Here is a 27,498-nt window from a genome sequence, read left to right as displayed (position 1 = left end):
ACAATAGGAGCTCGCCTGGAGGTGGGGCTCCGTTCTTGCGGAAGCTTTTGGAAGCGCACAAAACATTAAGCCAAAGTTCGATTTCCGGTCGAATAGTCTATTTTGCTTAGACATGTCCGTCACTGAGTGAATAAACCCTGAAGTAAACATGTAGCATTTACGATAAGAGCTGTTTAAGTTCTCTAAATGTTAAGTAAAGGTGCTTTAGTGCTTTCTTTCTTGTCTCCTTTAGCCTAGGATACATAGACATATATGTCTCAGATAGGATACACCACAGACATATATACATAGACGCCGCATTGAGCGCTGAATCGTACGTAAACGGCGCCGCCATATTGGTTCGGGCAGATCTGCCCGTAAACTAATAACAGGAAATGGACTGAACTTCATAAAGCGCCTTTCTACAAAGTTCTTTAAGTTAATGTCTCTTATACACCCATTCACACACACACTAATATATCTGGGAAACAACCAGGCACCAAAAAACAACGTATGTAACTTTTATAATAACCAGATCCTGAAATGTAGATGTGACATGAGGGTTTTCTGAATAAAGAGCACTAACGTGTACATACATACACACATACACACACACACACACACATGTGTGTGTGTGTGTGTGTGTATATATATATATATACACACACACACACACACACACACACATATATATATATGTATGTGTGTGTGTGTGTGTGTGTGTGTGTGTGTGTGTGTGTATGTATGTGTGTGTGTGAGTGTATGTGTGTATGTATGTGTGTGTGTGTATGTGTGTGTGTGTGTGTGTGTGTGTGTGTGTGTGCTCTTTATTCAGAAAACCCTCATGTCACATCTACATTTCAGGATCTGGTTATTATGGACACAGATTAAATGTTAAATATAAATATTTCAATATTTATCATCACAGTAACAGTGTTACACACATTAGTAGCTGTAAACACTCAGCATTAGAAAAATACATACGTTGGTTTGGTGCTTACATAAGGAGTAAACATTTATAATCATCACTTTAAAAGTTACATACGTTGTTTTTGGTGCCTGTTTGTTTTCCCAGATATATTAGTGTGTGTGTGAATGGGTGTATAAGAGACATTAACTTAAAGAACTTTGTAGAAAGGCGCTTTATGAAGTTCAGTCCATTTCCTTGTATTAGTTTACGGGCAGATCTGCCCGCTCCAATATGGCGGCGCCGTTTACGTATCGCGACCAAAGTCCAACCCCCTCAATGCGGCGTCTATGTATATATGTCTATGGGATACACCACCCTTTACCAACGAAAAAGGGATAATGCCGTCCCACAATGTCTTCCGGCAACAACAAAGTAGAAGCGACGCACTATTCCATCACTCACCACTAGACATTAAAAACAGCAACTGATCAAAAAGAATGTGATGCAAACTGCAGCATATGAGAGGGAGGAGTTGAGAGAATCTGGACAGACGTGTTGGCATGTAATAAAAACTTTCATCACGTCTTTCTCTTTCTTTCTATCTGTCATAGTTTCTCAGTACTGAACAATGGTACAGACTGCAGTCTGTTAACTAACAGACAGACTTTGATGAACTGTTCATCTCTTGCAGTTCTCTGCATTCTTTCTGTTAATAAGCGCTGAGCTGCTTTGACACAAAGAGGTGTTCAAGTTTACTGTCAGCTGTAGTGAAGAAACATTCTCAAAATGTTGTGAAATTTTGTTAATAAGTAGATAGCCTATACATATCCTGACCAGTCAAATAACTATATAAAACATTAATATCACACACCATTTAATGTGTCATCAATAAGTTCTCTAACTGTGAGATATTTCCAGCGTCCCTGCAGATTATCATGTAAATTGCTGTTTATCCATCTTTTGCCATAACTTACTAATATGTTGATATAGCCTAAGTGGAGAGGGTCTAGCCTAAAGCAGTCAGGTGTCTTTTCCTAACTCCTTGTGAATTCTCCTTCCCATATTTCATTGACCTCATGATGTTTTCTATCGAGGTCAAGGAAAAGTGTTTAGGAATGAACATAGGATATAGGGGGTACGGCCGAATAGTAAAAAAAAAAAAAAAAGCTCCTAAGTCCTTTCCTAACCACTTTTCCTTAACCTCAATGGAAAACATCACAAGGTCAAGGAAAGATGTGAAGAAGAATTCATAAGGAGTTAGGAGAAGACGACCGCAGTGTTCAGAGAATCCAGCTGCACTTACACTAAACTAGACTAAGTTATCATGTCAAATGTTATTAACGTGTTCTGTGGTAAAACTACAAAGTTCAGAAGATGGACTACAAAACCCGCATCAGAGATACTTACTTGATACTCTCTGTATGTTCTTTCTGTGTTTTTAATGCAAGAAATATAAACGTGGAAAACCCGGTGAAAAATCTGACTTCATTATCAACGTCAGAATTCAAATAATAAATGAATATTGTCCTCCTGTCACAAAAGTCAAATGAAGTGTTTGTTATGCTGGTATGGTCGCTCGCCCTCCTGCCCACTAATATAGAAACATTAGCAAGTTATGGCAAAGATATATGATTAACAATCAAGAGTAACTTAATGATGATCTGCAGGACACTAGATGTCACAGTTACAAAGAGTTTTTACTCTGTGTGTGAACGGGTCTAAGGACAGAGGTTGTCACTCCCTGTACAGATTGTAAAGCCCTCTGAGGCAAATGTACTTTGTGACTTTGGGCTATACAAATAAAATTGAATTGAACTGAATTGAATTGAATGCAGCTCCACAGTCAACAACAGAACACACTTCATGATCAAAGTTTTTACATCACATCAACACGTATGTTCATATTCACAGGCTCTCTCTGCTGCAGGCTGCATCACACTGTTTAAATACACTTTTTTTGTGAATGACCAAACAGTGGGACGCCATTACCTCCTTTCCTTTCTCAAAGGATGGTCTGGTGTATCCTATGCAAAAGGAGATAATAAAGGAAGCATTGAACCTCCTTTTCCTAAACAGAATTCAGATAGCTCTTATCAATCAGATAGGATCTTCCATAATTGCTTCTATGTTGTGTGGCCTGTAGCGCAATCACACTTGAGACTTCTGACAGCCAAACTGCTAACTTCCAATTTAGCCATCTGGTATGGAAAGAATGGCTGTTGGCTCTGTCCGATCTGTACCTCCTGCCTAAAATCAATGCTTTAAATTACCGTTTAAAATGACTGAATGGATAGCAATATTTAGAGTGTATTGGACCCATAAGATGTAAATGGGGATGTGAACTAATACACTGCTCAAAAATGAAAGGAACACTTTTTTTTTTTTTTTTTAAGATTAGGCCGATGAGGGCCGTCCGATGCGGGATTCGAACCAGGGCCAGCTGCAGCAAGGACTATAGCCTCTGCACATGGGGTGGCCACACAATCCACTACACTCCCGACTGCCCCAAAGGAGCACTTTTTAATCAGTATAGCATCAAGTCAACTTCTGGGATATTGATCCAGGCAGGTAAGTAGTTGGGGGGATAGTTAATCATTTTCATCTGTTTTGGTGTTAATGAAATTAACAACAGGTACACTAGAGAGGCAACAATGAGACAATCCCCGAAAATAGGAATGGTTTTACAGGTGGAGGCTGCTGACATTTTTTCCCTGCTCATCTTTTCTGACCAATTACTCATTAGTTTTGCGTTAGGGTTAGGGTCAGTGTCACTACTGGTAGCATGGTGCAGTACCTAGACCCTACAGAGGTTGCACAGGTAGTTCAACTCCTCCAGGGTAGCACATCAATATGTGCCATAGCCAGAAGGTTTGCTGTGTCTCTCAGCACAGTCTCAAGAGCATGGAGGAGATTCCAGGAGACAGGCAGTTACTCTAGGAGAGCTAGACGGCCCTTAACCCATCAGCAGGACCAGTATCTGCTCTTTTGTACAAGGAGGAACAGGATGAGCACTGCCAGAGACCTCCAGGAGGCCACTGGTGTGAATGTCTCTGATCAAACAATCAGAAACAGACTTCATGAGGGTGGCCTGAGGGCCCGACATCCTGTAATGGACCCTGTGCTCACTGTCTGGCACCATGGAGCTCAACTGGCATTTACCACAGATCACCAGAATTGGCAGGTCCGCCACTGGCGCCCTGCGATTTCACAGATGATAACAGGTTCAACCTGAGGACGTGTTAGACGTGAACAGGTCTGGAGATGCCGTGGAGAACGTTATGCTGCCTGCAGCATCATTCAGCATGACATTTGGTGGTGGGTCAATAATGGTCTGGCGAGGCGTATCCCTGGACGGACACACAGACCGCTGCAGGTTAGACATTGAGATCTGATGTGTTTTCAAAGTGTTCCTTAAATTTTTTTGAGCAGTGTATAGATGCTCATTCTCATGAACTAAAGAAACAAATATAATGAATAATAAAATTAATAATTCATCCTGAACTATTTCTAACTACTTTTTTTTAGTTCCAATTTAAAATTGAATTGCAACATGAATGAACACACTGACTTGCTCAACAAAGTTGAAATTTTGTCACTGACATGCATCTGAGTCATTTGCAGAGTCACTGTTTTAAATGAACTGCAAAATCCATCCATTATCTGTAACTGCATATCCACACCAGGGTCATATGGTGGGGCTGGCTGACATTGGGCAAGAGCTGAGAGGCAGGGTACATCCTATCAGATTCAGAAACAAGTCCAAAATATTTTGAACTGTCAGAGATTAATAGAAGTGAAGAAACATGCCATTATTTATGACAGATTATATTTGCAAATTTAAATGAGAATGCTCACATACAAGTATTGCTTTGTGAGCACTTTGTAACAACCACAGAAGTTAAATTAAGTCATAAGGTGAGTAAGAGGGGAGTAGGGTGCTCGACCATTAAAGCATGGTATGGCTAATAGCAGGCCAAAAACTGCAGTTGGCATTGCTGGAGGGCTAATAAGAACAGTCCACAAGGTTATCAATTATACAGCACTGTCAAACATTTTATTATTATTAATATCTGTTATTATATGTATACACTTAACAGCACCCTTTCCTCTAAGCTGCTTTTTGCCATGTGCCCTTCTCTCAAATTGGCTGCAGGGACATCAAAGAGCTGACAATTTTGCCTGTTAAAGTTCAGAGTGAACAAAGCAAAGGAGGCAGGCCAAGTTGCAACTGGAAGCAAATATGTCTCTCCCATACAAATTAATGGGAAGTGAAATCCAGTGTATCATTACAGTTTAAACTGCATTGCATCTGTAACCAAAACCCAGCAGCACAGTCGCTGTGTGCAGATTTCAGCTGATGTCAAGTTCCTCTAAACTTATGTTAAATTAACGTTCAATTCAAGTGATTAGTGATTTTTTTTGTGGATGTTTACATACATTCTAAATCTGGCTGAATTTTGGGGAAATGTGTATAAAATAATGCACAACACATACAATATTTCTATTTGATGGAGTGGTTTGAATATGTCACTGTTACTTTGTTTTGTTGATTTCTGAATTCTCAGGGTGAAATATATACAGTATATCAGCCCTTTTTTCAAAGCAGTGGAACAAAAAATGTACAGTCCTTATTTCAACAAAAGTTAGGACAATGTATAAAACATAAATACATAATACATCAATTTACAAATCCTTCTCAACCTATATTCAATTGAATACAATACAAAAACAATACATGTTTAAACTGATAAACTTTGTTTTGGAAAACAACAGAATTTGAATTTGTTGCCTACAACACAACAAAAAGTAGAAACAGGCATATTTACCACTGTGTTTCATCACCTTTTCTTTTAACAACTCTCCAAAGTGATTTGGAAATGAGGACACCTGTTGAAGTTTTGAAAGTAAAATTCTTCATTTGCTCCTCTGTCTGGAGTCTCCATTTTTCATATTTCGCACTTCAGGGTCAAGGTCTGTACCGCAGGCAGGCCAGTGACAGTAACATGGCTTAAATGTCTTCTTAAGCGTTCTTAAGCTGTTGGACTATTTGCCCATGCAGTTTTTCACAAAGTGCACCCTATCCTTGATGCTTAACAACTGAGACTTTCAAGGATGCTTCTTTCATACTCAGCAGAGTACTCACAGAGTAAATGTATATTTACACAAAAGATTATCAGTTTGAACATGAAACAGCTAAATAGCTAAATCAAAACAACAAGGTTTTGGAAAACACTTAACTTAAAGCAAGCTGTATGTGTTTTGTAGTAAAGCAAACCACTGGTATGATCTTTTAATTAATCTTCAAGCTAATTATAATCAAACAATACAAGGAAAATCATTTGAAGGGTTAATTAGGTGAATCTGGCAGATAAATATACAAAGATTTTATCGCAAAATCATTCACATTTATGCAAACTTTTTACCTTAGATATCTTTTCATGTGTTACATGAAGCTGAGAGAGTTTACTCATCTTAACAAAAAACCACAAGTATATAATAACAGATTGTAACAAAACAATTGATTAACAACAACTTTCACTAAGGCTGCTTTAACGAGCATGAGATCATTTAAACTAACACTGATCAAATTATAAGATTAATGGCTGAGAAAATTGATTGTGTCCCTATAAAATGTCAGTATCTGTCAGAAGCCTAAATATGTTGCACATTTTTACACTTAAGTATTTTCCAGACAGCTAAATGAATAGCGGGGGATACTCAACTGAAGTGGTACTCCACTCCACATTTTTCAAATAACCTTGACACCGCTGATTTTGTGTATCTTATGAAACCTAGCAACATAATTCATATCCACTGAGTAATTTATTAGAATGTGTTGGCCATTAAGCCAACAAAGTATAAATGGTACTTTCTCTGAGCTGAAAGCATTAAACGCTTAAAAAGGAGAGAAACCTTTTTTCAAAATAGCAACCAGGAAAAAAATGTTGATATATATAAAACTTTTGTGAAAAGCAGACTTTATTCAGCTTGAAAAGGAAACATTTGCCATCATGAAGGCAATGGCTTAGTAATTGTAGTAAACATAGTAATTGTAGTAAGTAATTAGTTTTGTGCTTTGTAGAAGACCAACCTCATCGCTGTGGAACCATTAGGTAATGTAACAAGACACAAGTGTAAAGAGCTTTCACTTGTGTGTAGTGAAATATATCTGAGGGTATATATCTTTTAAAGTGAGTTCAAGTGAGTGAATTTGCACTCCTCTATACAATAACAAATAATTCAACTAAGAATTGTTATAATATGAAATTAATGCTTTTCTTCAAAATCTGGTTTAAATTTCATTTTAATTTGTAGGTCAGAAATGAACACTGACCTGTGATTTGGACCAAGATATAAAGATATAAACACAACTGTCAATTATTTTCAAGCCCGTATATGTAGACATATCTTGGGATTACTGTAACTTAAAAAATGTAATGGCAAGTTTCTGGTAAAAAATAATAATATTAATAATAATCACCAAGTCACCAAAATCAGTATTTTTATTAAAATTCTACACATATGGGCTTTACTTTGAGAAAATAAGAATGACAATATTAATTTTGTGTTGACTCTTTATTTTTTTTATTTTTTTTTTATCACAGCTTGGGATGTCAGTTTTGGAACATTTTCCCTTCATAGCCAGCCACTCACTAGTAACTTACCAGAACGCATGAAAAAAAGTATAATACAAGATGCATATTCCTTTTAGTCCAGCACTCCACTGCCTCAATGAGTTTGGTGGACAGAGAGAACAGAGAGATGCTGAGTGAGGAGCACAATATACAGATTGTATCTCCCCGCTGCATTGATGAAGTAACACATAAGTCGTAAAGCAGCTTTTGCTTGTAAGACTGTCGAGCAGTCAGTGGGCAGAGCTGAGTCTGCACTGGTCAGCTTGACTTTTAGCTAATCCTTCTCCTCAAAGTGTTTTTCAGTGTGTATTGTCACAGCAGCTTTCAAACAGCATTACACACTCAGGCTCAAGTAGCTCTTGAATCCCTCACCCTGTACCACACTGATTGGCAGTCTCAGCAAATGGGTCTTGCACTAGCCAGTATGGAGATGGCTGCCAGGTGTTTATTCTTAAAGCAACATTATCTAACTTTTTTATTTATTTATTTATTTTTAACCTTAAAGTAACATTCTCATTGTAGTTTTGACACTAGACTGACTGAGTGAATGTTACTTCCACTCTGTGCCTCTGTCAGTGCCGGCGAACATTTTCTCGTGCGCCCTCACAGCCGCCCGTGCGCCCCTGGATGCACCGTGCGCCCCTGGATGCGCCATGCGACCCCATCAGTCTGTCCGCCGCCCCCCTCTGCCTTGTCAACACCCCGCTCCCGGGGGGCCCGCTCCGCTAACTTAATGAGCGGTATCGAAAATTCGTGAGGTTTTTTCTTTTTCGGGCGCTCGTGCGCCCCCCATGGAGAATGCGCCCTGGGCGGCCGCCCACATTGCCCATAGCTAAGACCGGCCCTGGCCTCTGTTATTGTACAACATCATTTACTACTGTATACACATGACTGTTTGCGGTCAAACTGGATCATATTTTATGGAGAAATTTTCTTCTTGTTTTTCCTCTGGTTGCTCAAAGTCAACTCTCTGTCATCTATGGAGTTTCCTGATGGACAGTAAAGTAGCTGCTCTTAGCTAGGTAAATCCACTCAGTTAGAGGTTCTGCCAGTGTAGGTACCAGAAGTGCTTGGGATCCTGCATTTACAGATCCTGCAGCACATTAAGACTTTATGACTGGCTGTATGTTGGAACCACGGTGAGAAGGAAATAAGATGCCTTATTTGTTAGCTACTTCCATGATGCTGATGATGATGCTGATGATTTTTAAATAGAAAAATTATCTTAGTATTGGCCTAACCTCTAAAATACACTGCATGCGGAATGGCTCCAGGACACCAGAAAAAGATGCGGCGTGGAATGCCATTGCAGGAGTCAAAGAGACTACAGCCGGCAATATCGTGCGATTATGCGTGAATTCGTGAGATCTTGTGCATTCTTGCCTCGCTCGGTGGCCGGCGGAGCCGCACCACTGTGCATAACAAACGGATTATGTGTGAGTTGGCGGACGGCGGAGTATGCTATCGTTCCGGAGCACAGCTGTTCTAGAGCTATTCCGCATACGGTGTATTTTAGGTGTAAGTAACATTACTAACTTAACACCTTGGCACCACTTTGGCTAATGCAAAGTTTTCCAAAAACTGTGTCACATAATCTATAGTGTGCAGCTAATCATAATGTGTTTATGTGGTAAATCATGTGTAAATTAGGGACGCACGATATTTATCGAACAAGATAAAATATCAGCCGATATGGGGAGAAATTACGTCATTTCTTAATCAAGCCGATAGGTTCATTTTAATCGATAAAAAGATCCGATAAATTAATTAAATTGGGGAAATTGTTTGCAGGCCAAGTAGCCCCAAAAGCTATCGCGCCTTATTGGCAGGACCCAAGTCTGGCCCAGTGTGGTCGTTTTTCATAGTGGCAGAAGATAACAACAGTATTGCTCTTTGAAAAAGTTGTTCAGCGAGGATTCCGAGAGGAGGAAAGAAGACTTCAAGTTTTAATACGATGCGATGTTTGAAACAAGCGGTATTAAAAGAATATGAAGCAGCTGCTGTAGCAGCTAGCGGTGCTGTTTAGGCTAAAACGACACAGAGTGTGGATGTCCTGATTGGCTGATTTTGATGATTGACACCTATCTACCAGTCAGAATCAGGAGAATCGATTAGATCCACCCACATTCACCTTTGACCCACCAATGACGATCCAGAATGAAGTAAACCCAAAGGTAGTAAATCGCCAAGAGGTCACACTTCACTTTCAAAGCCCCATTGTCTATGTAAACAACCAGGACCTTCATGATTGATTCAAACTAAAGCAGACATAGTGGACATTAGCAGCGTTTTTTCACGCTGGAATAGAACTTTTGACCACAAAACAGCAAAGATAAGACATACTGTATTGTTTGTGGATTGTTTTGCTACTCTTTGGGGGCCAGCTCGCCAAGTTTTCATCGCACAGTGATGCTTTCTGCTTTTACACGACATTTGTGTGGTTTAGTGAATTGAACTATGTTTCGTTTGGGTAGCGATGCTTGGTAGAGCTTTTAGCTGGGTTTCTCGTCGTCATTTTGGTATGCTACATGTTAGGATTGGTGCTTCCTAGCAGATGCTAATTGTCTGTATTGTGCATGCATCTTACGCTGTCTCCCGTACGGGGGACTTTCAGGTTGAAATATGAAATTATCGGTTATTGGTATATTTTTCATATCATGCATCACTAGTGTAAATGCATAAATACAGCTAAGCTAAGCCAAGCATATCTGGGAGGCCAAGAACATCTAGTACCTCCACTGGGACTGTGTGCTCAGAGCACCACATGAGTATTTTTGTTTACAATGGTAGCACAGGGCTTTGGACTGCCAGGGGAAGGACATTTTCAGGCCCAATATTTACGGTGGCTGGGAACCCTCAATGCTGCAAATAAAAGAAACGCTGCAAATAAAAAGAAACGTGCTGCAAATAAAAGAAACGCTGCAAATAAAAAAGAAACGGCGCTGCAAATAAAAGAATCGCAGCTGCAAATAAAAAAGAAACGGCGTTGCAAATAAAAGAAACGGCGCTGCAAATAAAAAAGAAATGCTGCAAACAAAAAAATCCACAACGGAAGTGAATTACCTGGGCCTATTATTGCCGGTGCACCTGTGTTTTTTTATGTGAGCGAAGAAGAAGAAGAAGAAGAAGTACGGAAGCGTATTGCATTCACTTGAAAAAAAGAAATTAGACACCTGATCTCGTAATTATGAGATAAGGAAAGGTGCCTCATTGGCCACTGCACTTTGTTAAAGTTAGAAAGATATTGGCACTTCCGGGGATCAATAACTCTTAATTGAAACGTTGTTAAAACACAAAACGTGCATATTGTCAACTAGGGCTGCTCGATTGTGGAAAAAATCAATATCACGAATATTTTGGTCAATATTGAAATCACGATTATTCAAACGATTAATTTTGAGTTTCACAATGCATTTATTCAGCATTTCTCTCTCTCTCAAAAAACACTGTTATTGATTCTTTATGCAAAATATTCAAATTGAAAATAAATTTTGGCTACAAATATGTACTTTGCAGCTGTTTTGCAATGTGTAAAGCATTAAATCAATAAAATAAATATACTTTATAGAATATAAAATAAGGTATAGAAAAACATAAATGTATCCAAAATAAACTATAGATCCAGCTGCTCTGCAAATTCTCTATATTTATAGAACAAAATAAATATAATAATAAGCATAAGCATCAATAAGCAATAAGTATCTTCTTAAAACCCTCACCCTGGAAATGGAATGTATTGCGCATGCACGTCTCTCAGAAATTGTGTAATGAAAAGTGGAAAATAAATCGTTTAAACTCGATTATATGATTTTTGAGATTGTTTGACAACAAAATCGAAATCGTGATTAAAATTCGATTAATTTTACAGCCCTATTGTCAACCGTAGTAAGACAGACAACGAGCTACAACCTAATGTTCATCACAACCAGCCATCCTCGGAGCCACTCCAACAACATTAGTGTTTACTAGGACTTTTCATAATTTCTGGGATTTTTTATTAGGAATATTAATCAATAACTTTAATATGATACAGTACTGCGGTAACGCTATCTACACTTTAAAATCTAGTGCCCGACTACATCAGTTTGTACGGTAAAGCGTCTTCATGGTGCCTTCATGTACACCTCGGAAACTCAGAAATCAAATAATAATCTCTTTTCTAAGATACATATGCAGATTTAGAAAAGTCATTAAATAAACAAATCAAATTGTTTTCTGACAACTCCACCTGATTCTTGTTCTACATGTTCCCAGCTACTTCTGGGGTGATTTTCAAGTTCTTTTACTGTACCGTACCGGTTTGTACTTTACCGTACAAACTGATGTAGTCGGGCACTAGATTTTAAAGTGTAGATAGCGTTACTACAGTACTGTGTCATATTGAAGTTATTAATTCATTTTCCTAATAAGAATTCCCAGAAATTATGAAAAGTCCTAGTAAACACTAATGTTCTTGGAGTGGCTCGTTGTGATGAACATTAGGTTGTAGCTCGTTGTGATGAACATTAGGTTGTAGCTCGTTGTCTGTCTTACTACGGTTGACAATATGCGTGTTTTGTAAGAGTTATTGATCCCGGAAGTGCCAATATCTTTCTAACTTACCGAAGTGCAGTGGCCAATGAGACACCTTTCCTTATCTCGTAATTACGAGAATGCAATACGCTTCCGTACTTCTTCTTCTTCGCTTACATAAAAAAACACAGGTGCACCGGCAATAATAGTCCCAGGTAATTTACTTCCGTTGTGGATTTTTTTGTTTGCAGCGTTCCTTTTTTATTTGCAGTGGTGTTTCTTTTTTATTTGCAGCGGCGTTTCTTTTTATTGCAGCGGCGTTTCTTTTTTATTTGCAGCGTTTCTTTTATTTGCAGTGGCGTTTCTTTTTATTTGCAGCGTTTCTTTTATTTGCAGCATTGAGGGTTCCCGGCTACTGTAAATATTGAATGAATACTGATTATGTGGAGAGTGGTGCCTGTGCCTTACCAGAACCAGAGCTGGGAAAGTGGGCCATGTAACCAGGTTCAGTTGCAACAATGGACCTAACTAATCTTACAGAGAATACAGTATAAAATGTTATTTTAAATATTTTGCTAATTATCTTTGAGATTAAAGTATCCCATAAAGTTGATCTGTGAAGGTGAACATTAGTGTTTCAAAAGGATTCTTGGGCTGGTCCTAGTCTTAATGGCTAAGGTAGTAGACTTAGTCTGGGCCTCTGTAGAGCCCTTGGAAGCCCTAGAATAGCTACTGACAGGCACACTGCCCTTAGAGTCCTCTGTGATAAAGTTTTTTGCAGCACCTTTGGAATTGTAGATTGAGTAACTGCTGACTGGTGGAATGACTTTATTAGTGCTCTTAGTGTACTTGGCAGGATATCTGGCAAGTGGGTCAGTGTGTATGTGCGTAGATGTCACTGAGTTGATAGCAGCTTTAGTTACAGTAGTGGATGACACAGATTGCTTTCTCTGGAGTCTTTTTTTTCTCACAGGTCTGCATATGACCTCACTGACAGGGCTGAAGTCATGGTTTGAGATGACACTGGAAAAGCTTACCCTTTCATGAGAGGACTCTGGAGTAGTGACCTTTGCCAAACGTAACTTTCCCATATTTACCTTGCCCTGTAGGTCTTTACTAATACAACTGCCCCTCTCTGGTTCCATCTCTCCAATAGGGCCAGATCTGTATTGTCTATGTCCTTCATCATGGCTACTTATGATTTTATCCATATGGATCACATACTGGTCTCTAACATCTTTATCATAGTTGGCCTCTTTCTGTGGGATGTCACCAATATAGCAGTAATTTTCCAGTGGGTGATTACTATCTTTGTATTGCAATGTCCTGCACTTCTTTGATGAGTTGTTGTCCAAAGGACCCCAATTCAGAGGAGTAGGGCTGGTGTCTGGCGGGAGGCCTCTCTTCCTTCTGGACAACCTCAGGACCCCAGGGTTCTCACTTAGCTGTCTAATGACTAAACCATTAGGTAGTGGTATTTGAGCTGGAGATATGCGTGCATTTCTTCCTGAGTTTTGGAGACTACTGATGGTCTTAGGGTTGCTATAGTAGTTAGAGACTGTTCTATGGTCGAGAGGAAGGTGCTGATTGTGAGGCATCTCTTGGTCGCTATGTTGGGGGAGGTGCTTGTTGTTGATTTGCAGGGATCTGCTTTGGGGATGGCCTCTTGGTTTACTGGTACTGCTAGGCCTTGCACATGGCCTGTGGGATCGTCTGCTTCCAACCCCTGTGCTAGGCTTTAAAGAAGGGACTGACCTGACATAAGAGGTTCTTTGTTCAGAGAATCCAGTCACCATGGCAACCTGCAACAGAAGTCCTGGAAATAAATACATTAGCAGAAAAAATTATGAGCACAATTTTGCAAATGGATTACCTATATTCACTATAGGTGCAGTAAAACAGCAACATATGGGTGGGGTATAATTATGAGGTGGATTTTATTTCATTGTGAACACTTTGCATAGGAAGAGCTATATCACTTCTGATGAGCAGGAGTGTGTTTCAAGGGGTGAATAAGCACTTTGAGAAGTGGCCCTCTGATTACTAAGAATTGTTCTACTACCTAAGCCACAGCCACCCCATCTAAGCAAATATGTTATATGAAAGTCAAAGCCAAATATGACATGTCACAAGTAGTTTTATTTAAACCAGCTATTTCAGTAAACAGTTGCAAAATCAAATAAATAAATAATAAACAGGTTTCTTCACCTGGTTCATGAACACATGCTCAGCCGTTCAAATAACAATAAAATGTAAACATATTGTATAACAACTTTCTCTCTTTCCTCTCTCTCGTCCCTTGTTTGTCATTTGAAATGAGAAGCTGTACCCGTTTAGCCACCCCCTCTGCCGCCACCACCACGCACACACACACACACACACACACACACACACACTGTCTGTCTTTCTCTCTGTCTTCCGTCATTTGAAACGAGACGCGGTACTGGAGGAGCAGTAGCTACCGCCGGTCCATCGTTTTAAATCACCGACTCAAAAACAGCTGTCCGTCATTTAAAAATGAAATCGCAGACTGTGAGACATTGTAATATTACCGCATCTGATCACAGCGGTACTGTTCAATTAGGTCCACGCAATGAGACCTGATCTTAACAAGGGAGTCTCCTCGACGAAGGTACTTTTTATTATTCTGTTTTCTGGGCATAATGGACACAAGATGAAACCAGAAACGAGTCGTTTTTTCGTTTTTGACAAAAAACAAAAAACGAAAATTCGGCTCAATTTCTCGTTTTCTGTTCCAATCACCAAAAACAAAATTTCCACTTCCACTTTCCGTTTTAGTGGTGGGCGGGGCTCGTACGCTTCTTTGCCCGGTACTTTTCAAAATAAAAGTTCTTCCGTTTGACAAAGTTATTTCTTTATTAAAAGGTGACCAAACGTACTCTTTTGGCCGGACTTTTTTACGTCCTGTCTGGAGCTCCTGAGGATTTTTTTTCTTTATAAATTCATGAAAATGTCCGGTTTTTAATTGACTGGCGCTTTGCACAGGCTGGGTGTGGACCTGCGACGCGCACACTGGCTCAATTCGTGGCATCGGCATCTAGTAGTGGCATTTCCCGGGAATGCCTCTACTAGATGCCACTATCTGAGGCATTGATTAATCTCTCAACTGCTGCCGCTGTGTGTGCGTGTGGTGTAATCTGGGTATGTGCAGCATATGTGTAGCATTAGGCCAGGACACCAGAGGGCGGTCTTACAGGGGAACCTCAGGTTAGTGAAAATTCGTTCGTTCGCTGCGCCACACAGTGGTTAAGAGTCTATTTAAGAAAACCTCCCAAATTAATGCGGAACTTACGTAAAAGAAATGTTACTTCCATCGAGTGCAATACAACAATGACTGTTTTATAAAATAAAAACAAATGCCCATAAGAGCAGCAACTGCTGTGGCGCGCACGCGCACACACACACACAGATGCACGCACGCTGTCGAGGTAGGTTCTTTATCTATTTAATAAAGATGCTGAGACGGATTTCACATTGAGTCTTCACTTCCACATTTCACATGAACTTTGACCCGTGGCTCTGTAACAAAAACATAACCTGAGGTTCCCCTGTAAGACCGCCCCCTGGTGTCCTGGCCTAATGCTACACATACACTGCACATGCCCAGATTACACCACACACGCACGCACGCGCGCGCACACACAGTGTCAGCAGTTGAGAGATTAATCAATGCCTCAGATAGTGGCATCTGCCTCTACAGGTTAGCGGCATGTGCCTCAGATAGAGGCATCTGCCTCTACAGGTTAGCGGCATGTGCCTCAGATAGTGGCATCTAGTAGTGGCATTTCCGGGAAATGCCACTACTAGATGCCGATGCCACGAATTGCCACGAGCCAGTGTGCGCGTCGCAGGTTCACACACAGGACAGCCTGCGCAAAGTGCCAGTCAATTTTCATGAACTTATAAAGAAAAAAATCCTCAGGAGCCCCAGACAGGACGTAAAAATGTCCGGCCAAAAGAGGACGTTTGGTCACCCTTTCATAAAGAAATAACTTTGTCAAACGGAAGAACTTTTATTTTGAAGAGTACCGGGCAAAGAAGCGTACGAGCCCTGCCCACCACTAAAACGGAAAGTGGAAGTGGAAATTTTGTTTTTGGTGACTGGAACAGAAAACGAGAAATTGAGCCGAAAAAAACGACTCGTTTCTGGTTTCAGCTTGTGTCCATTATGTCCAGAAACAGAATAATAAAAAGTACCTTGGTCCTCCTCTCCCAGCATAAAACTACGTCAATATTTTCTGGTAGCTTCTCATCACAGTCCGCTCATCAGACTCGTTTTTTTGTTTTTTCGTTTTTGACAAAAAACGAAAAAAACAAAAATTCGGCTCAATTTCTCGTTTTCTGTTCCAATCACCAAAAACAAAACTTCTACTTCCATATTCCGTTTTAGTGGTGGGCGGGGCTCGTACGCTTCTTTGCCTGGTACTCTTCAAAATAAAAGTTTCCGTTTGACAAAGTTATTTCTTTATGAAAGGGTGACCAAACGTACTCTTTTGGCCGGACATTTATACGTCCTGTCTGGGGCTGCTGAGGATTTTTTTTCTTTAAAAGTTCGTGAAATTGTCCGGTTTTCAATTGACTGGCGCTTTGCACAGACTGTCCTGTGTGTGGACCTGCGACGCGCACACTGGCTCAATTCGTTGCATCTGCATCTAGTAGTGGCATTTCCCGGAAATGCATTTCCCGGAAATGCCACTACTAGATGCCACTATCTGAGGCACATGCCGCTAACCTGTAGAGGCAGATGCCAGTATCTGAGGCATTGATTAATCTCTCAACTGCTGACGCTGTGTGTGGCATAATCTGGGTATGTGCAGCGTATGTGTAGCATTAGGCCAGGACACCAGGGGGCGGTCTTACAGGGGAACCTCAGGTTATGTTTTTGTTACAGAGCCACGGGTCAAAGTTCATGTGAAATGTGGAAGTAAAGACTCAACATGAAATCCGTCTCAGCATCTTTATTAAATAGATAAAGAACCTAACTCGACAGCGTGCGTGTGTGTGTGTGCGCGCGCCACGGCAGTTGCTGCTGTTATGGGCATTTGTTTTTATTTTATAAAACAGTCATTGTTGTATTACACTCGATGGAAGTAACATTTCTTTTACGTGAGTTCCGAATTAATTTGGGAGGTTTTCTTAAATAATCTCTTAACCACTGTGTGGCGCAGCTGCCACTTTGGAGAATGGAATGCTTAACCCGAAATAAAAAGTTCATTCAAAAGTTATTTGCAATTATTTGTGTTGCTTGCGGGGTCATTTGTTTTCACTTAATTCATCTATAAAAACTAAAAATGACCATCAAAAGTGTTGAGAAACAACTTTATGACATAAGTGGTATGAACCGAATGCTTCAACTGTTATAACATTACCTTTTATGCTGGAACATTTTAGGTTGATTTTAAGATCGGATATTTAAATTAGCTTCCATACCTGACAACCAATTGGGGCGTCAACTCAGACACTGAAAGGGGGTGACTGCCCACCTACTTGTCAGTCGGAGTAGGCCTTGGGACATTTAATAGCCTCAGGTACCGGCAGCTGCGGCGGCAGGTCAGTGGCAGCTGCGCCACACAGTGGTTAAGAGATTATTTAAGAAAACCTTGTAAATTAATGCGGAACTCACGTAAAAGAAATGTTACTTCCATCGAGTGTAATACAACAATGACTGTTTTATAAAATAAAAGCAAATGCCCATAACAGCAGCAACTGCTGTGGCGCGCACACACACACACGCACGCTGTCGAGTTAGGTTCTTTATCTATTTAATAAAGATGCTGAGACGGATTTCATGTTGAGTCTTTACCTCCACATTTCACATGAACTTTGACCCGTGGCTCTGTAACAAAAACATAACCTGAGGTTCCCCTGTAAGACCGCCCCCTGGTGTCCTGGCCTAATGCTACACACATGCTGCACATACCCAGATTACAGCACACACGCACACACAGTGGCAGCAGTTGAGAGATTAATCAATGCCTCAGATAGTGGCATCTAGTAGTGGCATTCCCGGGAAATGCCACTACTAGATGCCGATGCCACGAATTGAGCCAGTGTGCGCGTCGCAGGTCCACACCCAGGCTGTGCAAAGCGCCAGTCAATTAAAAACCGGACATTTTCATGAATTTATAAAGAAAAAAATCCTCAGGAGCCCCAGACAGGACGTAAAAATGTCCGGCCAAAAGAGTACGTTTGGTCACCTTTTAATAAAGTAATATTTTTGTCAAACGGAAGAACTTTTATTTTGAAGAGTACCGGGCAAAGAAGCGTACGAGCCCCGCCCACCACTAAAACGAAATATGGAATTGGAAATTTAGTTTTTGGTGATTGGAACAGAAAACGAGAAATTGAGCCGAATTTTCAGCTTGTGTCCATTATGCCCAGAAAACAGAATAGTACAAAGTATCTTGGTCCTGCACCTCAGTTTCACTTGTTTTTCATTAGACAGAGTTAAAATAGCCTATAAAATAAAATAGGAAGAAGAGGGGCGGTGCCACGGGCAGCAGTGCAGAAGCTTGCCTGGAGCAAGGATCACAGCGCAAATTTGAACTATATCAATATATGCGATATGGTCTAATTCTATATCACATTTAAATATATATACATATATTTTTTATATCGATATATCGCCCATCCCTAATAGGCCCACTTGCATTAGTCAGCATGGCACTTCAGATTATGGTTAATCAGACGATGCACATAGAAACTGATGCTGATAGATGTGACCAGCCAAATGAAAACAGCGGATGACATGATTGACAGCCTGGGATAATGACAGCAAGGAAATTATTGTGAGCATGCGTGAGAAAATTGAATAGCACTAACAACTTTGATAATTTTTTATTTGTTGTTTCTCCTGTCAGTGATTAATAAAAATGGTGGGGCTGTTAGTGTGAACTTTTAGATTCTGGAGGGATGCATACGAGAAAAACAGAGCCAGAGCATTAATCATTACATCAATCAATTCATAACTCTACAGTAGCTAGTTAATGGTCACAACATATAACTGAATCAAACAGTTCAGTTTTATCAATACATCGGTCCTTCTTCATTTGGAAGGCTGCAGGCATTTCATTTCCTTAGGGAGAAAGCTGAGCATCTGTGGACAGCAGATGCTTTAAGAATCACATTCATTTAGTGATTCACCCTTTAACAGATGTTCCTGCTTTAACCACATCACCTGTTTATTTTTGCAGATTTAAATGCATCTTCTGTTTGGAGAGTGTGTTGTGTCTGGTGCAGTTTAATAAAATTTCCACAAGAGCTATTGTCTTTTGTTAAAAGAATACAGAAAGTGTTACAGTGCTTCTTGATGGGTGGGGCAGTAAAGAGAAGCATGTAGAAAGGAGGATCAGACCTTGTTAGTCCTCCTGACCTTTAGGGAGAGCTGGCGAGGTCTCAGGAGGTGTCTCTCAGCCCCCTTTCTCCCGTCATTCTCCACCCCCTCTCTCTTCCTCCTCTGCTGTTCCTCCTCTCTCATCATCTCTCGCTCCCTCCTCCTCTGTGCCCGGGCAGTTAAAGGGCAGAAGGAGCTGACAGCTGCAGAGTCTCCACTCCCCCTCAGAGCCCTAGAGTCTTGCTTCACTGTAAGACAGCAAGACAAATTCAGAGGCACAAAGACACAGATGGAGAAGCATTTTGATTTTATTTTATTTTACCTTTTTTTATTAAAGTTGCCACAATTAAAAAAAAAAAACTCAGACTGATTTTACTGTATTTAAGTAAATAAAAAAAATAACCCCTCCATGAAAGAATGCTAGCACTGTCCTACAGTCCCAAACACTCTCTACAGGCAGACACATATTAGGTAAGTACCTGTTTTTCTATTGAATATACCTATGTACTTTCCCTCAGCTGCTGTCCTGTGAATGGTGGAAGTACAATGCTGAGTGCCAGCCTGCTCTTTTGTTCGTTCCCTCACTAAGAAAGCCATGTTTCTTGGCAACGCTGCTGAACCTGAAATAAAAGAGAAAATACTTTCATTAATTTTGGTGTGTGAATTGCAGGAAGATACTGTACAATACGGCTACCAAAACGAACTGTGGGACTGGCATGCAGTGTTGTTTTTTGCTTTATTCAGTTGTGCAGTTTTGTAACAGCAAAATCGTAATCTTTCTTTTTCATAAAACTTAAATTCATAAGATTCAAACTGATTATAAGCCATAAAGAAAAGAGAAATAATCTCTGACTATCCAGATATATATAGTTCACAGCAATACATATCATGTATTGACAGCTTCTGTGCTTGTAGTGTACCTCTCAAACAGAGAAAAGACAAGAAATCCTCAGTCTTGGGGCGACGTCTGGTTAGACAGGTGACTACAGCCAGGTTATGGGTGTGGTTATTTCGTGCAGATGTCAACAACAGTGGTGGCCCTGGAGAGCTGGGAGGGGACTGGGCAAACTTCCTCTGCGCTTGCAACCTTGGTCTACACACACACACAATATACAGTATGAGTCAAAAGTTGGGACACACCTTTTCATTTAATTGTGCATGGAGGAATATGAGTATTACAATGACTGGGAGGAGTGGATACATTTAAGCTAACATATTCATCCTCCTGCAGCCAGGTTTCAGTGAGACAGAACAAATCAGTATCATAATCAGATATTAATTCATTGACTAAGACAGCTTTAGATGACAAAGACCTGATATTCAGGAGTCCACATTTAATTCTCTTATTTTGGACTGTTGGAGGGGGGACAGACATAGTCTCTATACTAAAGGACTGGGTGGGCAACTGCTCTAATGGAGGCGCAGAGAAGCGTGTAAGACTGCAGCTCTGCTTCCTGGTCTCAACTCTGGGTTGCCACGGTTTTGGTCAGCTAATAAACTTGGCCATATTTCTAGATATGAGAGCTGCTCCATCCAGAGTGGGATGAATGCCGTCTCTCCTAATCAGACCAGGTTTTCCCCAGAAAGGTGTTCAATTATCTATGAAGCCCACATCGTTTGCTGGACACCACCTCGACAGCCAGCGGTGAAATGACGACATGCAGCTAAACATGTCATCACTGGTCACATTGGGGAGGGGTCCAGAGAAAACTACGAAGTCCGACATCATTTTAGCATATTCACACACTGATGAAACATTAATTTTAGTGACCTCCGATTGGCGTAACCGGGTGTCATTACCGCCGATGTGAATAACAATCTTACTGTATCTACGTTTATCTTTAGCCAGCAGTTTCAAAAAAGACTCGATGTCGCCCGCTCTGGCCCCCGGGATGCATTTAACTATGGCCCCCGGTGACGCTAACTTCACGTTTCGGACTATGGAGCTGCCAATGACCAGAGTTGGCCTCTCAGCGGGTGTGTCGCTGAGCGGGGAAAATCTATTAGAAACGTGGAGCGGTTGGTGGTGTACCGTGGGGTTCAGTTTGGGGCTATGCCTCCTTCAAAAAGTCACCCAGCCTCCCGGCTGCTCAGGAACTGGCTAACTATCTGAGCTACTGACTGTTCGTGGTGCGGTACCGTGCCTCTAACTCACTGACCCTCGCCTCCAAAGCTACAAATAAACTACATTTAATACAAGTAATGTTATCACTAAAGGAGGATGAGGAGTAGCTAAACATGTGGCACACAGGACAGGAGAGAGCAGGGGAGGAGAGAGCAGGAGAGGAGAGAGAAGCCATTGCTATCGCTAGGCTAGTAAGTGTGGCTAACAGAAACTGGTGAAACTAGCAGATTGTGGTTACTAAAGTTAAGAGGCATGTTCGTGCACAGACAGAACAAGTCTAAGAATAGTGCAGCAATAAGTCGATAATCGCTGATGTGAAAAATATGCAAAAAACTGTTTAGGTGAGCAGAGCAGAGAGCACCGTGGCAGCAACACCGATAACCGGAAGTGACAGAATACGCTTACCGTAAAGCACGGTGTACCGTACCTACCATATCAGAATATAAAGTATAAGGTACTGTTGTATTCCAGTGAATCACCTGACAGTACTCTGAAGTCAGAGTATGGGCAACTGTCAAGTGAGGTAGCGAGTGTGGCTTGTTTGAGATGCATGTGGTGCACACAGACTGAACTGCAGATGAGAAAGAGAGATAGAGAAAGAGAAATACTGCTATGAAGGTTAACCTAGTAACTTACTCACACGTATTACAGATGTATTTTGTGGCAGTTGAATATAATGCCAGCTAAATAAAAACCTTTGGAAATAATTGCAGCCTAATAGTTAATGTTTTAGAATGTTTTAATAAGATGAAAATGCATTTCAAATGCACAAACAGTAGAATTCCCTCTGTAGAATAGCTCTCAAATTTGAATTTATTTAGCTCAATTGTAGTCCAAGACAGTAGGGCTCATGTTTCACTAGTAGAAGTCATATGCTAATGGTGATACTCGCTCAAATAACACAATGGACTGACCTGGATCTGTTTAGCGAGTGACTCTTAAAACGACCAGATTCCGTAAAAGGATCTGAGTTTGACATCTCTAGTGAGTGAACAAAGGAATATTGTCCATCAGCTGCCAGATATGTGGCAACCTAGGTTGCAACTGTTGTGTCTCTAATATTATAAAGAGTATGAAAAGTGCCATGAGATAACTTTTGTTATGATATGGCGCTATATAAATAAAATTGAATTGAATTGAATAGAATCCCACTGATCTATGTGCGCATTGAGATAGACAAACGTGACAAAAACATAAATCACACAAGCACACCAAAGAAGCGATACATGTATACACCACATTATGGGGACAGAAAGGAGTCACTGCGTCTGCACACGTTGCCATCTGCACATGCTTCCCCTGTAGAAAGTAATTAATTTAATTAATTTAATTTAATTGCTCATTACACAGGTAAATAGCCATGGATTGGATACAGACAACCCTTCTTTTATCGCAAGGACAATTCAAGCCATAAATTGATAGGGGGTGACTTTAATTGTTATCTAGATCTATATCTGGATAGGCTTTCCCCCACCAAATATTCTTGCTGTACAAACTCTTAACAATTTGATGAAGTCAAAGAAGATAGAGGATATTTGGAGAATGGGACATCCATCCGATCTCAATTATCCTTGAGACCAATGACAAGCTGATGAGATTTAATACTGGGGGAGACACTCAAAGTATATACAGGGGGGACAATTTATTTCTTACAGAGCAGAATCTCGCTCACAAAATCTTTGCTCCAGTCAGATTACAATAAAATCCTTGAATTTAAATATCAATACAACTTCATTTCAGGGTAACAAATTGGCAACTTACTTCTTAAACTTAAACAGAGACACTTTGAACTTGGTGACAAACCACAGAATGATTACCTGGCCTAATACACACTGACTTAACAATTACAACAATTAACCTAAAATAACTTTAAATAATTTCCTCCTGGGATTATTAAAGTATTTCTGATTCTGATTCTGATTTAACAGTGAACTTGAGTTCTATTCAGAAATGTATACCGCCAAATCAACAGCTACACAAGACTAGTTTTTTTAATTCACTTCACTTTCCACGACAAGATGTAGATTTTAAGAGAAAATTTAGATCTCACACTGTCTCAGTTACAGGAATCCATCAAAGTATTCCTACTGAAAAGAAGTACTGACCCAAAATTCAGAGAGCCTTTATTTCCCCCCTACAAAATTATATAAATTACTTTGTTTATACCATGAATTATAAAAAGCTAAAATTCATGTCTGTAGAGGATCAAATTTTTGATTTTAGGAACCCAAAGCAACCTTTTAGATTTAACTTCACAGAAACATTAGAAAAACTCAAATATCTAGTCCTGGTTAGACAGTCACGATTAGACAGATGAATGAAGTAGATGGTGAGCCTAACTCGTTGTCTTAACTTAAACTTGATTCTGTCATATTGTCTTTTATATGGGGTTACAAACGACACAGGATATCCAAGGCTCATCTACACAAACCTTAAGAAGCATGATCTGCCTATTTTCAAACATTACTACTGGGCGGCTAACTCAAGGGCTCTTACCTGCTGAAAAAGCAGAGGCACACAGACTGACAGGACCCTTCATGGTTACTGCTAAAAGCCTTTGTAGACGAGTCAATTCAAATAAATTTTATCATAAATATTTTTTTGCAAATATTAAATCAGATAAAAGTGTTTCCATACATTTTCCAATATGCCAAAATCATTTACCAATTTGAATCTTTTACTCAATTAAGGTCGGAGTTCAGTTTCCTCAATTCACATTTTTCAAGTCAGACACTACATTAACTAGTCCTACCAAATTTGCCCACACTTTGAGTTCAACCCTATCACTCATTCTCTTCTTGAAAAATCCCTCCAGATTCACAGCAGCTAGAATCAAAATCAGGGATACCTGGGTAAAGACTTGAATTCAGTGATATCAGCTGGGAAGAGGTGATGTCCCAGATTCATTGTTCTATTAACTCACGCTACAGGCTGATTCAGTACAAGGTGATGCATAGACTACATTACTCAAGAACAAAAATAAACCACATCTTCCCATCAGTATCTCCTTAATGTGACAAGTGTTGTTCGGCTAAAGGATCATTCGTAATGGACTCTAGGAACTAGGAATGATGACTGCTAAGAAACATATTCTCCTGATTCTCCACCACTCCATTCTGTTTTGCAAATTGGCTCAAGGAAATATTATCAAACCCAATACACAGATTAGATTGAAGAGAACTTTCTTAGCACAGTGTCCACAACCAGACTTTGACTTGCTTTACTGTATGACTGAGTATGGTGATAGATTTGATTTATTTATTCATGTACTTTACCTTGCTCACATTTTTATTGTGACAACTTTGTTTAGACAGAATATCTATCTGGCAGCCTTTTAGTTTTGTTTTCCTTTGGTTCTATTATGTGTTGTATTTTGTGCTTATTTTGTATTACCTTTTAAATATACTCTGTCTATATGAAAACCTGTAAACTATAAGTTAAGTACTAAAAATTACAATTTTCACAATCATCACATTTTATTTCTATTTACATTTTAGACAGCATGCTGACTTTTTGGAAACAGGGATCTAAGTCTTCTTCAACATTAAATGGAACAATTATGTGTGTGCGTTAATTCAGTCAAGATGCTGTGGTGCATGCAGGCTCATTGGCTAAGCTAAGCTGGGGTAAGATGGTGCCAGTGTGTGAGGCGGGCCGTCAGCTGCTCCGACTGTTGTGTGTGTTTCTGCTGTTTGTAACACTTGTTGCACAAACACTCTGCTTGTGTATGATCGTCAAACGCTGCTAAATCTAAGAATCTCTGCCAAAAATCGTGTCAACTTTGATCATTTTGGACAAAAAACTCTGCCCCCTTTTCTATGGGACATCCCGACATACCTCTGCCGCACTCCAGCACCACCACCACGGCGAAAACTGCACCGCCGCCGTGGGAAGCGTAGTGGCTGTCTGGTGAGGCTGAGGGCCATGTTGGTACGTCCTGATCCAGGTGGATATGAAGTGAGGCCTCGCCTTTGTTTCTCTCGATGTTCGCCGGACCCTGTCGCTGCCTGGTTGGTACCGGTGGCGGGCTCAGATGGGATGTTGCAGCCCCACGGACCCTGCTCTCCTTGTCTCCGCTGGCGCGGAGTGAATCTCCGGCCTCTGTGTCGGGCCTGTACGTCAGCTGACCCGCCAGCTCTTACCAGGTTTGGCCTGGTAAACGCAAGATTGCTTGCGAATAAATCATTTATCCTTAAGGATAAGGTTTTTAACTCTAGCCAGACGTCTGAGGAGGAGGTATTGCGACTGTTTTTAAGATTGACTTTAAATGTAAACAGATATCGCTGCCATCCTCCTTCACCAGCTTTGAACTCAGTCTGTTTGAGCTGGGGCACTCTCACACGGTGCTGTGTGCTGTGGTCTATCGGCCTCCCAAATATAACAGAGACTTTTTAACAGACTTTTCTATGTTCTTGGCTGATATTATGCCAAAATATGACCCGGGTCCTTATTGTTGGAGACTGTAATATTCATGTGTGCTGCCCTGAAAACCCTTTGGCACGACTTTTTAAACATCATTGACTCCTTTAATCTTGTGCAGTCTGTACTTGGGTCTACACATGAACGTGGTCACACACTTGATCTTGTTTTATCTTATGGTTTGCCTGTTCTTAACCTGGAGGTCTGTGATGCTTTTTTCTCTGATCATATGCCTGTACTGTTTGAAGTTGCTGTTTGCTGTCACACAGTTAAACCTCGCGCTGCTGTTTGCAGATGTCAGGTTATTAACCCTTTCCACTGCTGCTCACTTCTCGCAGTTTTTAGCCAGAATTGCGTCATGCGACACCTGTCAAACTGCCATAGATATTGCGGCTCCACTAAAGATCAGGCAGCAGAAAGCTAAATCAGAGCCCTGGCTGAATGAAACAACCTGCACTGCCAGACAGGAGTGTCGAAGAGCTGAGGGAAAGTGGAAGAAGGACAAACTGCAAGTGTCTTTTCAAATACTGAGGGATTGCTGGCGTCATTACCAATCCACTGTGAAAGAGGCAAAAAGAAAATATTTTTCTGATGTTGTTCTGCTAAACTGTCATAAGCCTTGTGTGTTGTTTAAAGTGATCAACTCTGCTCTGAATGCACCACAGACTGGAATTGAGGCCTCCCCTGCTGTGTGTGAGAGCTTTTTGCACCACTTTATTGATAAAGTCACTTCTACCAGAGCACTTATTTCACCTCCTGTCTCTGATCCTTCAGTGTTTATCCCCTGCTCTGCTGTGTTGGACACATTTGACCCTGTGACCCTGCCCCTTGTGCAGGAGATTGTGGGTTATTTGAAGCCCTCAGGTTCTCCTGATGATACTGTCCCTCCCCAACTTTTTAAGGAGGTTTTTCCCACCATTGGGCCATCTTGTCTCACAGTTATTAATAGCAGTCTGTCCTCTGGAGTGGTCCCTGTACATTGTAAACACGCAGTTGTGCAGCCTCTGTTAAAAAAACCTGGGCTGGATCCTACTGTTTTGGGTAATTTCAGGCCTATCTCTAAATTGCTTTTCTTCTCTAAAATCTTAGAGAAGATAGTTTATTCTCAGCTCATGGACTTTTTAAATGAACAAAAAATTCTTGAGATTTTCCAATCCGTTTTTAAAACATTGCACAGCACAGAATCAGCGCTTTTAAGAGTTTTTAATTATATCTTTTTAGCTACGGACTCTGGTCACTGTGTTGTCCTTGTACTTTTAGATTTGACTGCAGCATTTGATACAGTCGACCATGAAATACTGATTGCTCGTCTGGAGCACTGGGTAGGCATCAGTGGCACAGCACTGGAATGGTTCAGGTCCTGCCTGTGACATCGGACTTTCTGTGTAAGCCTTGATGATTCTGTGTCCTCCACTGCTCCTCTCTCATGTGGGATTCCACAGGGCTCTGTGCTTAGCCCTCTTTTATGTTGTCTCTACTTACTCCCACTTGGTTCCATTCTCAGGAAACACGGCATTTCCTTTCACTGCTATGCGGATGACAGCCAGATCTATGTCCCTCTCAA

At 40.6% G+C, this 27,498-nt stretch overlaps 1 protein-coding gene across 15 annotated transcripts in view; it reads right to left on the bottom strand.

The window, feature by feature from the left end:
• LOC104938767 (uncharacterized) overlaps positions 1–27,498 on the bottom strand; it is a 66,757-nt gene that overhangs the window by 6,112 nt on the left and 33,147 nt on the right. For 6 of the 15 annotated variants that reach the window (XM_027274037.1, XM_027274039.1, XM_027274036.1 and 3 more), the window contains 5 exons: positions 25,353–25,667; positions 20,311–20,483; positions 19,870–20,010; positions 19,412–19,638; positions 12,419–13,838 (listed from right to left, as the gene is read on the bottom strand). In XM_027274037.1, coding sequence (XP_027129838.1) covers positions 12,666–13,838; positions 19,412–19,638; positions 19,870–20,010; positions 20,311–20,483; positions 25,353–25,667 — 2,029 coding nt within the window. In that variant the 3' untranslated portion in view covers positions 12,419–12,665. Of the gene's footprint in view, positions 1–12,418; positions 13,853–19,411; positions 19,639–19,869; positions 20,011–20,310; positions 20,484–25,352; positions 25,668–27,498 lie in introns of those variants that run through there. The other 9 variants (XM_027274045.1, XM_027274043.1, XM_027274041.1 and 6 more) reach the window with 7 other exon arrangements.

The sequence above is a fragment of the Larimichthys crocea genome, chromosome XXIII (assembly GCF_000972845.2).
Source record: "Larimichthys crocea isolate SSNF chromosome XXIII, L_crocea_2.0, whole genome shotgun sequence".
NCBI lineage: Eukaryota > Metazoa > Chordata > Actinopteri > Sciaenidae > Larimichthys > Larimichthys crocea.
Note: the sequence above shows the minus strand (reverse complement) of the source record. Positions and strands in the feature narration are given on the sequence as shown.